General features: G+C 46.4%; 1 protein-coding gene across 1 annotated transcript; it reads left to right on the forward strand.

The window, feature by feature from the left end:
- The first annotated feature begins 208 nt into the window (after window positions 1–208).
- On the forward strand, window positions 209–3,014 carry LOC121846311. Its single transcript, XM_042320156.1, has 7 exons — window positions 209–226; window positions 430–534; window positions 957–1,023; window positions 1,234–1,387; window positions 1,666–1,702; window positions 1,810–2,066; window positions 2,738–3,014. The coding sequence occupies exons 1-7, from the start codon at window positions 209–211 to the stop codon at window positions 3,012–3,014; spliced, it is 915 nt and encodes a 304-aa protein (XP_042176090.1).
- Window positions 3,015–13,282: the final 10,268 nt, after the last annotated feature.

Raw genomic sequence — 13,282 nt, forward strand, 5'->3', positions numbered from 1 at the left:
AAACTTAGGCCTAATTGTGACATCATGTGTGTATGACATCTTTGAAGAATGCCCTGGCTTCGGCCAATCGGAATCGAGTATTCAACAATGCTTTGGCATAATTCAAGGATGTTCATATTCACAGTTGTCTGCCGATGGTTCACTGACGTTTTTTCAAAGGAGGTATTAGTATTTCCTCTGAACAGCCTACAACAATAAGCTACACATCATGTCAGATGACAGCAAGGTATGGTTCATTTAGCCTATTTTGAGTTTAGAGGAGAAATTACTAACAATATAGTAGGTCACTACCAAACCAATAGGTCTCACTGGTTTGATCCATGGACTGAAATCTGACCACTATTGCTGTTTTGTTTAAAATAGGAGCGAATAAGTTGTTTCACAAAGTCACAACCTAGGACTGATATTGACCTCTCATTTATCCACCAGAGCGTGAAATGGGAGGATCCCCCGGATGACCAAAATAAGGTTGTGGGGAATATGAAGGATGAAACAGGGACACATGAGACCAACAAGAACAGGACAGGAGGCAAGGTAAGACATATGCTGTCCTTTACACATGTTCTGCCTACTTAGGCATCATTAAATCCTAGCCTTAAAGCATTAGGAGGAGACACTACACTGACCTTAGATCTGCTATGAGACCTATAATCTGTTGTCATGTAGGCTAAACGTAAGTCGAATAGGAGCTAATAAGTTCTTTCACAAAAGTCACAACCTAGGACTGATATTGACCTCTCATTTATCCACCAGAGCGTGAAATGGGAGGATCCCCCGGATGACCAATATAAGGTTGTGGAGAATATGAAGGACGCTGTCTTTTACACATGCTCTGCCTACTTAGTAAACTAATCCTAGATCTGTGCCTATCACTAAATCCTAGCCTTAAAGCATTAGGAGGAGACGCTACACTGACCTTAGATCTGCTATGAGACCTATAATCTGTTGTCATGTAGGCTAAACGTAAGTCCAGTGGCCGTGCCAAGAAGACTTCCGTGGAGGAGGACAGCAGCATAGGTGCAGGTCCGAGATTACTTCATGTTGGGTGCAGGTTGTGTTCAAATTCATCAGCACTAATCTGAGAAGATAGTATCTATATAGGTGAAAGCAATATAGTGGAGGCCCGCAGAGAGATGTGCTTTTACCTGTCCAGTGCAATCAAATCACTAAAGGTGAAGGAAATTAGGGATCAAGTTCAGATTCAACTTTAGATTTCTCTTTGCGGTTTCCCAGAGTCTTCTCAGACACCCGGGTGTGGTTTCCGGGAAAGGGGATCTATCATTGAGCAGCTGGAGAAGGAGGCTCAGAGGACTCTAATGCCTTCTCTCAAGATTGAGACATGCTGTGCCCCAATCCTCCTCTCCTTCCTGAGGAGTCTAACTGATGAGCAAGTCCCATGTCTTTTTCCAACCTCACATACAACACCTCTGAATTTATAGTCATAGTGCACCTTCTAACCACAAATGGGATTTTAGACACTACACCTAACATCACTATAACCACACCCCTAACTCTTCCTGTAAATCAAGAACAAAATGTCTCATGTATTTGCTAATAGCTTAATTAAATACACTTTTATTTTCCCTAACATGTCTATCTAGTGACTCCACTAACTCAACATCAGTGTGCAGGTAAAATATGTTTCCTTTCTTTTCTTTTCTCTAGCCAATGGAGAGTGATTCAGCATGGCATGAAAAATAACGTAAGTCTCTCCACATAAGGTTCTGGTCAAAAGTTGTGCGCTATATAGGGAATGGTGTCATGGAATTGCTTGATTGACAAAAACATTACTCTGTTTGTTGGCCATAGCTCACATTCGAGCAGCTCTCCATGCTGTGTCTGAAGATTGTTAAAGTCGTGACCCAGACAGCCCTCCGCATTCTCCTACCAGCGCTAGCTCGTATCATGGGGGTGAACCTGAGGTGTGGGGCAACCTCCCCAGAATCCCAGTGCTCTCTGACAGGGTCTGAGGATTCCTTAGGCAGTGTGGATGAGAGAGAGAAAAGGCTGCTGATCAGTGAGATGAACTACTGGACTAAGGAGAGGAGGAGGAATGGCAGTGCAGGGTGCCGACAAAAATCCACTCGCAGAACCTCATCACCATGCTGTTCCCCTAAAAGGTATGTTCACAGCAATATTTCAACTTAATAATTGCAAGACCTGACCCATACTTATCATAAATTATTAACTTGGAATTCACACCTTGTAGTTTTAAGTTCTGGTCAGAAATGTTGCCACTGAGTGGGTGGGTCCAGGTGAAAGTCATTTTTAACTGGGTAAGCCATTAAGTCATCTATGAATAAATAGATCAGGTACATGGCTTTCAGAATTAATCATATTCTGATATCGTACAAACATACAAATCTGGCAAAAAATTGTGTCAGTTGGCTTTAGGCTTCTAGAACTACGGTGGTATGAGAAGTAAACCATCATTGCTCTAATTTGGTTATCAGGCTCACTAATGACCCAGATTAGATACCAGTTGGTCACATTTGCATGGCATAAGTGGTGATTGGATGTTTATCTTCAAGGTCCCAGACCTCATTGCAGAGCTTGCCTGCAACTAAAGAGGCTCCCCTCATGGAGGAGCCTCTAAAGGCTCTTTTTGCGGTAACGGAAGAGAGCCTCCTGATATCCCTGGTTGAGGGTCACTCCAACCCCACCTCCTCCAGCTCCTCCGAGTTGAGCTGTGCAATCGTGGGGGAGGTAGTACACCAGCTTAACTCTGGCATCTCAGCGGCCATTCAGGCCAGCCCGGGGTGTTGCCCCCCTATGGACAGTCAGGTTGCCCCCCTATGGACAGTCAGGACATAGCAGCAGGCAAGGAGGTCATTCGGGTAGCCTCGATGCAGATCCTGGGTGAGCTACAGAGCCAAACGTCTGAGCCAGAGTGGGTAGGGTTTATCGAGCCCCTCATGGACCCTGTGACCGATGATGTGCTGGATGCCATTGTCGGCACAATGGACAAAATGGCACAGGACTTCAACATCCTATTGGATCTGGCCAAGAGATGACAATCTTGGGGTCAAATTTCTGACCAATCTTCAATGTGTCCTTGATGTTGAGTGTCCATCTGGGAAAGAAGGGACCACTCACTTTCTCAAAGAGACTGGATCCTCTACCAGTGTGGTGGCCAGAAAGATTCAGACCCTCTCTAGCCCCAACTTTCAGTCTAAAGCCCTGAAGGCGGTGAGCACCATCCTTACAAGGAAAGTCAGCAGCTCTTCTGGCATGGCTCCTTCCTCTAGGCCTTCTTGTGCTGCTCCTAGCCTTACTGAAGCTCCCCTGAATACCAGCTGCACAGCCCTGACACATGCACAGTCCTGACACCTGTAACCTCCACTGCCACAGTGATTGTTAAGGCATTTGTGGGAGGCATGGAGACGATAGCATCATTTGAAGGCACATGTGAAGCAGTTGATTGGCCAGTTCCTGTAAATGACCACAAAACAGGATCTTCACAGATGATAACCTTCTCTCTAGCCCGCACACTCTACGGCCGTATACGAGCAAAGCTGAGGGACCTTTTAACTCTATCCGCTCGAGAAGGTGTGGCTAAGGATGATTCTCTTCAGGAGTCTTCATACACCCTGGAAAAGGCAACTGTTTCAACTGTTGAGGTCCAGTTACCCAGCACCGAACTTAGTAGAGTTCCCAGTGAGAGCCAACCAATACCAGCTCTCTGTCTCTCCAATCTGGACACCAGTACTCAAGAAGTTCTTAGCAGTGTTTTTTCCATCTACAAGTCAGAGTTATCAAAAGTGGAGAGTAAATCCTTGGCCATTGTCAGTTCATCTGATGAGTCCCTAGAGGCTTGTTGGTTTGTTGATGGTGTCCTATCAAAGCTACTATTTCCCAGTCACCCTCACCCAATGAAGACTTGAGTGTGAGTACTCAATATTCTCAACTGAGCTCAGAAGAGAGTGCCAGAATCACAGAGTCCTCTACTAGTCTCAGAGCATTAAGAAGCTCTCTAGCAATGACTTCCAGACTCAGGCAGAAGAGGCAGTGAGTAAAGTGCTGATGAGATCCAGTCATTCCTTTATCACACGGATCAGCCATACTGGTCTTCAGAAAAGTCTGCAGGCTGGCTTATCATCTAGCTCACCATCAGAGATCCATGTCCTTTCAGAATCCATGTCCTCTGAGAATACAGCCTCTGGATTAGTGGAAACCTTTGTCAAAGGAATGGTGACTATTTTCCAGAAAAATGAGTCCACTGACACTGTGCTACTGGAAAGAAGTGGGAGAGTTTCACAGTGCTCCCACGGGGGCTCCCAACTGGATGATACTGAATTCAGTGTTAAAATATCAGAGGAGACGCTTTGGTCAACAGCTAAGACCATCTGCGTCAGTATGAAGAACACACTTAAGGACTTCTTCACAGGGCTGAAGTCATCCGGATCCGAAAGGACAGAAAAGGCTTCTTCCAACGAGACCCTTGGGGAAATCCTGGTTGCTATCCAGAGTGAAATCTCAAACTTAGGGCGAATGAAGGATTCCAGGGAGCTTCTTCAGATCAATGATATGGTAGGAACTATGCTGAAGGAGGTTGAGAAAAGTGAGGATGACAGTGAACAAGTCTGCCAAGACATCCCTAGAACCTGGTCATCTTTATCCACTTCTTTAAATGGTCGGAGTTCCTTGTCCAGCTCTTCAAAGGGTCCTAGGTCAGAGTGTGAGTTAGAGATCAACCTCCCTGGCACTCCCATCCCTGACAAAGTTCCTTTTGATCTGACCTGCCCCATCGTCAGGAGCTCCTGCATCAACACCAGGGACTCTAAAATGCCAGAGATTTCTACAAGTGACCTAAAGACAAAGATGATGGCACACACAGATGAACCCCTGCATCGTAACAGTCCAATGACTGACAGCAGCCGACCACCGAGTGCTAAAGCCTCTGTTCGATCCTCCACTCTGTCTTTCACCAGCAAGGGAACCTCTTTGGTACCAAAGGGAGATGGGATTGACATTGAAGAGAAGGAGGAGTGTATCCCCAGCAGCTCTGGCCATCTGAGGGAGCTCTTAATCACCCCGGACATCAGCAGTGCCACTGCATTCCCACTGCAGTACTTGATGGACTCCAGCAAAGATGATGTCATCTGTTTGGTCACCATACTGGTGATAAAGGTTGCTATCGGAGATCAGACCCTCAGCCCTAGATGGACCCTCCCAACAGGCAGCAGACATGACAGAAACATCTCAGCAACTCATCAGACAAGTCCTGTCTGAGTTCTGTGCTGCATCCAGATTCTCCAGGACACAGGCATATTCCCAGAACCTGAACATCCACAGGGTGTTCAGAGGTGTACATAAAAACCTTATGGAGGAGTTTGGCTCTTATAACACCCTGCAAGCAGCTATTTCCTCCCAGGACCCTGCATTTGACAGAGTCCTGGTAAAGTCCTTGACCCAGCAGCTGGTACAGGGATGCAAGGAGGTGTCAAGACCAGCTTCTGCTGCAACAAACCCATCAGACCAGGCTGAGACAGAGAGGGGGGCTGAGCAGAAAGCAAGAAGGAGCTTCCTTTGCTTTTCAATGACCAAACTCAGGATCAACTTCAAGGTATAGCAGGGAGTTAGCATTTGTTTTTGGTTCCAGTTAGGTGCTGATGTTATTGATGAGGCTATGATAAGACAAATACATGAAATAAATATGTTTTATTCAACACTAAATTGTTGCCTAGGATTCAGAAGTGTTCCATTTATTTATTCTGTACCATTTTCTTTACCTTTCTTCTGTTAGTGTTCCAAGAGAGGAAACAAAACGGACTGCTATTCAGTCCAGGAACAGACTGAGTTTTCGTCTACTGATGGACATTGCATAGGTAAGGATTTTAGAGCTCTGCTATAGCTTGTAGTTTTGTGTGTGTTAGAAACATAGGTATGCCTACCAAACTCATAGCACTGTTATTTTTCAACGTTACTATACTGTATCTCTCTCTCCCCTCCCTCCCTCCCTCCCTCCCTCCATCCATCCATCCATTTCTCTTGTGTTTCTAGCTCCAGTTGGAGAGGTTTCTCCCTCCATATCTCAGCCTGTCAAAAAACGATTGTCCGGGTCTTTTCAGCAATGATGAAGCCATTCAGGCGCTTCACCAAGAAGAACCTGTAACCTCTTACACTGCATGAAGAACTACTTTTGTAACAGCAAGACTTTTGACAAGAGGAATTTCTGCATGTCTACCCTTTCAACGTCTATTTGATCAAATAAATGCAAATTATTTTACAAGAATGTCAAGTGTTTTGGAAGATTAGTAAAACTGAAAGAGCTTTTCTCAGAGAAATGCACTAGTTCCCCCTTGGTTGCACATTTATTGTGCAGTTTTTGAGTTGGCTGGACTTGGGGCAGCAGGTAGCCTTGTGGTTAGAGCGTTGGGCCAGTAACTGAAAGGTTGCTAGGTCAGATCCCTGAGCTAACCATGTAAAAATATGATGTTCTGCTCCTGAACAAGGTAGTTAACCCACTGTTCCTAAGCTGTCATTGTAAATAAGAATTTGTTCTGAACTGACTTGTCTAGGAAAATAAATAAAATAACCACAGCTTGACTCTAATACAATAGTTGCTGCATAGACTGTCAGATAACCAGATGTTGTCTATTAATTTAGTTTGATTGGTAAGAGCTTATTAGCAGCAAGTGGAAAACACATAGAGGAGAATTAGCTATCTGCAGCTAGATCAACCCTCTGAGATGTCCATAGAGCTCAGAGACATGGAATTGTCCATAGAGCTCAGAATCATAAAACACGGGACGAGATGTTAAAAACTGTCCATTGTGCCAATAGATGGAATGCACTCACATGAGATTTGCCGTGATGTTGACAGAGTGGCATGGGAGGTTTATTTCTTAGACTGGGTTAAGATGGCAATTTTGGGACACATCCTCAGCAGTGTGCCTTCGAATCAGTGGGTGTTTCGGCCTTTAATCACTAAACACCCTCATCAAAGGTGGCCAGCTAAAGGGTGATCAAGCCTTAGCTTGTGTCCCATGCCCAATTAAGATGTCCCACGGGACTATGCAAGGCAGGGGCGTCCTCTTCCCTGAGCCAGCCCTACAGCTGACCGCATACCTCATATGCCCTCCTCAAGTTGGAGGGATCTGAATTGGGTTCTCAGGTGGGGGTGGGGGTCATGAAGTTATAGCCCAGCAAGGGTCCTTCCGTTTGATCCAGATCCACTGGCTGCCTCTTTCAGCTGCTTGAGAAACTGCTCTGACGGTCTGCCGCAGAGCCTGTCCATGGATTCCAAGTTCTTTCAGCAACCTGATGGTGGAAGAAGCCACGAATCCTCTGCATCCCACTTCAACTGGCCAGACTTTTGCATTCCAGCCACTCTGAGTTGCGTCTGCTGCCAACTCTGTGTAACGCAGTTTCTTACGTTCGTAGGCCTCTTCAACAGAGTTTTCCCAAGGGACTGTGAGCTCTATGATGTACACAGCCTTTCGTGAAGGGGACCAGAGTACCATGTCTGGCCTAAGGTTGGTAGAAGCAATCTCAGATGGAAAAATTAGTTGCTGGCCAATATCGACAAGCATCTTCCAGTCCCGGGCCATGGCTAGGTGTCCAGTTTCTGGCTTCGTAGGAGGATACTTGGGCCTTTTCTGTCCCTCCCGGATGAATGTTGTTGTTTTGACGGGATTGCTTGTTTTTGAAGGTAATGAATTGGTTGCACTCCTCTTGGTCTCAAGTGCTGCAGCCAGGCTCTTGAGGACCTGATTGTGCCTCCAGGTGTAGCGGCCTTGTGAGAGGCTGGTCTCGCAACCTGTCATTATATGCCTGAGAGTCGCTGGAGCTGGGCAGAGGGGGCAGGTCGTGTCCTCGCCATACCATTGATGTAGATTTTTTGGTGATGGAAGCACATCATAAACAGCTCTTATGATGAAGCTGATGTTGCTTGCCTCCATTTGCCAAAGCTCACTCCAGTTGATCTTTCTCCTCTCCAGGCCTTCCCACCGCGTCCATTGCCCTTGTTTGGCAAGAGAGACAGTCTTTGCACTTCTTGCAGTCTCCTCCTGTCTGCGCACCTCCTCGACCACCAGCTTCCTGCGTTCAGATGTTGTTGCCTAATGGAACGTTGGTTTACTTGCTGCCAGGCCAAAGCCTCCTCTTCCATGCTGGATATTCCCCACAATGTCTTGGTGTCTCAGGACTGATGTTGCTTGCTTCACAGCCTTGGATGATGTCCATTTCCGTCCAGTTTGTAGGGGAGGTGCAGCCTTGCTAATGGTCTGGTCTTTGGAGTCCTTCAATGTCATCTGAAGTCTTACTTTAGAGCACTTGTACTCCTCCGTTAGACTTGTAAGAGGTAGTTCAAGGACCCCTTTGCCATAGAGGCCAATGTTACTCAGGCATCGTGGGACACCCAGCCATTTCTTCACGTATGAGGTAATGGTTCACTCCATCTTCTCCACTGTTGTTATTGGGACCTCATAGACGGTGAGTGGCCACATTACCTGGGGGAGAAGTCCAAACTGTAGGCAGCAAAGCTTGAGCCTCCCAGGCAGTAGGGTCTTGTTGATGTTCTCAAGACAGTCGGCGATATCCTGCCTTACTTGCTGAACTTGATCTTTATCCCGGAGGCTTCCGTTGTACCATCTACCCAGGCTCTTGATGGGTTGCTCAGACACCGTTGGTATCTGGTCATCTCCAATGCAGAACCTCACATCTTTAAGCTGTCCCTTGACTATGGAGATGCTTCAAGATTTGCTTGGCTTGATTTTCATCCGGGCCCACTTGATGTTATCCTGGAGTTTTGCAAGTAGCCGCCTGGTGCATGCTGCAGTGGTGGTCAGTGTAGTCATGTCATCCATGTATGCTCGGATAGGTGGGAGACGGAGCCCTTCCTTAGTTCTCTCACCGCCGACCACCCATCTCGATGCCCTGATGATGACTTCCATGGCCATAGTGAAGGCCAGAGGAGAAATTGTACAGCCTGCCATTATGCCTACTTCCAAGCGCTGCCATGTTGTGACATGATTGTGAGACATGATTGTGTCAAAAGACAGATCTGGTGAAGGGTACCAAAACGTTTCTGCAATATTGAAGGTCCCCAAGGACACAGTGGCCTCCATCATTCTTAAACGGAAGAAGTTTGGAACCACCAAGACTCTTCCTAGAGCTGGCCGCCAGGCCAAACTGAGGAATCGGGGGAGAAGGGCAGTGCAGTGGAGTAGCAGTGCAGTGGAGTAGCTTCAACAGCCTTAGGCCCAGGGATTTCACATCACATTCCATGATGCAATGCAGAATACGGCTTCACACAGAACAATCACCAAACCCAATAGATAACACTTAGCACAGCCAAACATCGTGTATCACATGAAGAGGCATGTGTGTTCTCCAGACGTGATACCTTGTCATGGAGCTGCTGTTTCGATCTTCACTCTCTCTCTCCCTCTCCCCCACCTCTCTCTCTCTCTCCCCCTCTCTACCACATCTGCTGTCTCGACCTCTGAATGTTCGGCTATGAAAAGCCAACTTACAATTACTCCGGAGGTGCTGACCTGTTGCACCCTCTGTAACCACATTATTTTGTTGACTCTGCTGGTCATCGATGAAGAATGTTTGAACTACAGTACTTGAAGAACGATCTGGCCTTATTGGCCATGTACGCTTATAATCTCCACCGGCACAGCCAGAAGAGGACTAACCACCCCTCAGAGCCTGGCTCCTCTCTAGGTTTCTTCCTAGGTTCCTGTTTTTCTAGAGAGTTTTTCCTAGCCACCGTGCTTCTAAATCTGCATTGCATGCTATTTGAGGTTTTAAGCTGGGTGTCAGAATAAACATTTTGTGACATCTGCTGATGTAAAAAGGGCTTTATAAATAAATTGTACTGATTGATTGATGATTGATTGTATGAAATGGAGTAGCATATATCCATCATGTAAAATGAACATTGAGCACTGTCTCCATGGAGTATAGCACTGCAGCCTTAGGCAATGTATATTTACGTGGTGCATAACATTATCTTGTATCACATGCATGGTAAGACATGATTGATGTAATTAGGTGCTTTGGAGAGATCCCACCCTCCTTCCCCAACACATGTAGAATGCTTAGAAACCACCAGAAACCTGTTGTCACGCCCTGACCATAGTTTGCTTTGTATGTTTATATGTTTTGTTTGGTCAGGGTGTGATCTGAGTGGGCATTCTATGTTGTATGTCTAGTTTGTCTGTTTCTGTGTTTGGCCTGATATGGTTCTCAATCAGAGGCAGGTGTTAGTCATTGTCTCTGATTGGGAACCATATTTAGGTAGCCTGTTTTGTCATTGTGGGTTATTGATTCCTGTGTACGCTACGGTCACAAGACGCAGGCCTCCTAATTGTCCCTAGAATTTCTAAGCAAACAGCTGGAGGCAGGGCTTTCTCCTATAGAGCTCCATTTTTATGGAACGGTCTGCCTACCCATGTCAGAGACGCAAACTCGGTCTCAACCTTTAAGTCTTTACTGAAGACCCATCTCTTCAGTGGGTCATAAGATTGAGTGCAGTCTGGCCCAGGAGTGGGAAGGTGAACGGAAAGGCTCTGGAGCAACGAACCGCTCTTGCTGTCTCTGCCTGGCCGGTTCCCCTCTTTCCGCTGGGATTCTCTGCCTCTAACCCTATTACAGGGGCTGAGTCACTGGCTTACTGGGGCTCTCTCATGCCGTCCCTGGAAGGGGTGCGTCACCTGAGTGGGTTGATTCACTGATGTGGTCATCCTGTCTGGGTTGGCGCCCCCCCTTGGGTTGTGCCATGGCAGAGATGGGCTATACTCAGCCTTGTCTCAGGATGGTAAGTTGGTGGTTGAAGATATCCCTCTAGTGGGGGCTGTGCTTTGGCAAAGTGGGTGGGGTTATATCCTTCCTGTTTGGCCCTGTCCGGGGGTGTCCTTGGATGGGGCCACAGTGTCTCCTGACCCCTCCTGTCTCAGCCTCCAGTATTTATGCTGCAGTAGTTTGTGTCGGGGGGCTAGGGTCAGTTTGTTATATCTGGAGTACTTCTCCTGTCCTATTCGGTGTCCTGTGTGAATCTAAGTGTGTGTTCTCTAATTCTCTCCTTTCTCTCTCTCGGAGGACCTGAGCCCTAGGACCATGCCCCAGGACTACCTGACATGATGACTCCTTGCTGTCCCCAGTCCGCCTGACCGTGCTGCTGCTCCAGTTTCAACTGTTCTGCCTTATTATTATTCGACAATGCTGGTCATTTATGAACATTTGAACATCTTGGCCATGTTCTGTTATAATCTCCACCCAGCACAGCCAGAAGAGGACTGGCCACCCCACATAGCCTGGTTCCTCTCTAGGTTTCTTCCTAGGTTTTGGCCTTTCTAGGGAGTTGTTCCTAGCCACCGTGCTTCTACACCTGCATTGCTTGCCGTTTGGGGTTTTAGGCTGGGTTTCTGTACAGCACTTTGAGATATCAGCTGATGTACGAAGGGCTATATAAATTTGATTTGTGTCAGTGCCACACGGGACTGTTTAGTTTATATTCACGTTATTTTGTATTGTGTCTTGTTCAGTTTATTCTATTAAAACATGGACACTTACCACGATGCGTTTTGGTCCGATGCTTGCAACACTTCAGACGAAGAGGAGGAAATCCGTTACAGAATCACCCACCACAAAAGGACCAAGCGGCGTGGTAATGGGCAGCAGCGATGTCAGGATTTCTGGACATGGGAGCGAGATCTGGACTGTGTCACTACTTGGGAGGAGATAAACAGGTGGGCGGTCGACCAAGGGAGAGTGCCTGAGTCCGCCTGGGATTGCAGTCAGCACGGCGGCGCGGGAGGAAGCCCGAGAGGTAGCCCCAAAAATGTCTTTGGGGGGGTGGCACACAGCGCAGGGGGGCACACGGCGCAGGTCTCCTACCTGGCTTCGCCACACTCCCCGTGCTTACGGGAGAGAGAGAGGAACCGGGCAGGCACCGTGTTATGCTGTGGAGCGCACGGTGTCCCCGGTGCGGGTGCATAGCCCGGTGCGGTACATTCCAGCTCCACGTATCGGCTGGGCTAGAGTGGACATCGAGCCAGGTGCCATGAAGCCGGCTCTACGCATCTGGTCTCCAGTGCGCCACCTTGGGCCGGTGTACATGGCACCACTTTGTTATTTTATATTGTGTCATGTTCAGTTTATTCTATTAAAACATGGATACTTACCACGCTGTGTTTTGGTCCGATCCGTGCAACACTTCAAACGAAGGGGAGGAAATCGGTTACACCTGTGAAATAGATCAGATGTTTTCTCCTCTCAAGGTCTGTTGATTTACAGTATCTCAATCAGGAACTGTCATATCCCATGTGATATGTCAAAACAAGTTGATGCATGTGTTATCATGTTGCATTGGGTTTGTATTTGTATTTATTGTGGATCCCCTTTAGCTGCAGCAGCTACTCTTCATGGGGTCCAGTAAAATGAAGGCAGTTATACAATTGTAAAAATTCACAACAGATGTCACAAAATCCATGTTCCTGTTTGATTTCGGGGTAGGCTGTCAACAGCACGTACTGTGACACTATGATATATATTCTGATCAAGTCAACAATACTTCTAGGCATATCTGACGTCATGTATTTGATATCTTTATGTGAAGGCTCTTGTAACCCATTCCGGATCTGGGAGAATTGTCATCAACGGACACTAAGTAGCATAATGCAATGGACAAATCTTACTAGAAAATATTCATGAAATCACAAGTGAAATATATTCAAACACAGCTTAGCCTTTCGTTAATCACCCTGTCATCTCAGATTTTGAAAATATGCTTTACAGCCAAAGCAAGACAAACATTTGTAAGTTTATCGATAGCCTGCTGCTAGCTAGGCATAATGCTATGCTAGCTTATCTGGTCCCGAAAATCAGAAAAGCAATCATATTAAATCGTTTACCTTTGAGCTTCGGATGTTTTCACTCACGACACTCCCAGTTAGATAGCAAATGTTCCTTTTTTCCAGAAATGATTTTTGTAGCCAAATATAGCTCCGTTAGGCTGAGAAAGCGACCAGAAAATGCGGTGACAACAACGCCAAAAAATATTCCAAATTAGCTCCATAATATCGACAAACATGGCAAACGTTGTTTATAATCAATCCTCAAGGTGTTTTTCAAATATCTATTTGATAATATTCAACCGGGACAGAGCTTTTTTCAGTAACACCAGGTGGAAAAATGGCTACCTCGTGTATTTCTCACGCAAAAGACAAAAGAGCCATCAGGTGGAAACTGACGCAGTGTCTCTCAGGATAATTTTTTACAAATAAAAGCCTGAAACTATGTCTTGTGATACTAGACACATTAAGGAAGC

This window comes from Oncorhynchus tshawytscha, linkage group LG04 (assembly GCF_018296145.1).
Source record: "Oncorhynchus tshawytscha isolate Ot180627B linkage group LG04, Otsh_v2.0, whole genome shotgun sequence".
NCBI lineage: Eukaryota > Metazoa > Chordata > Actinopteri > Salmoniformes > Salmonidae > Oncorhynchus > Oncorhynchus tshawytscha.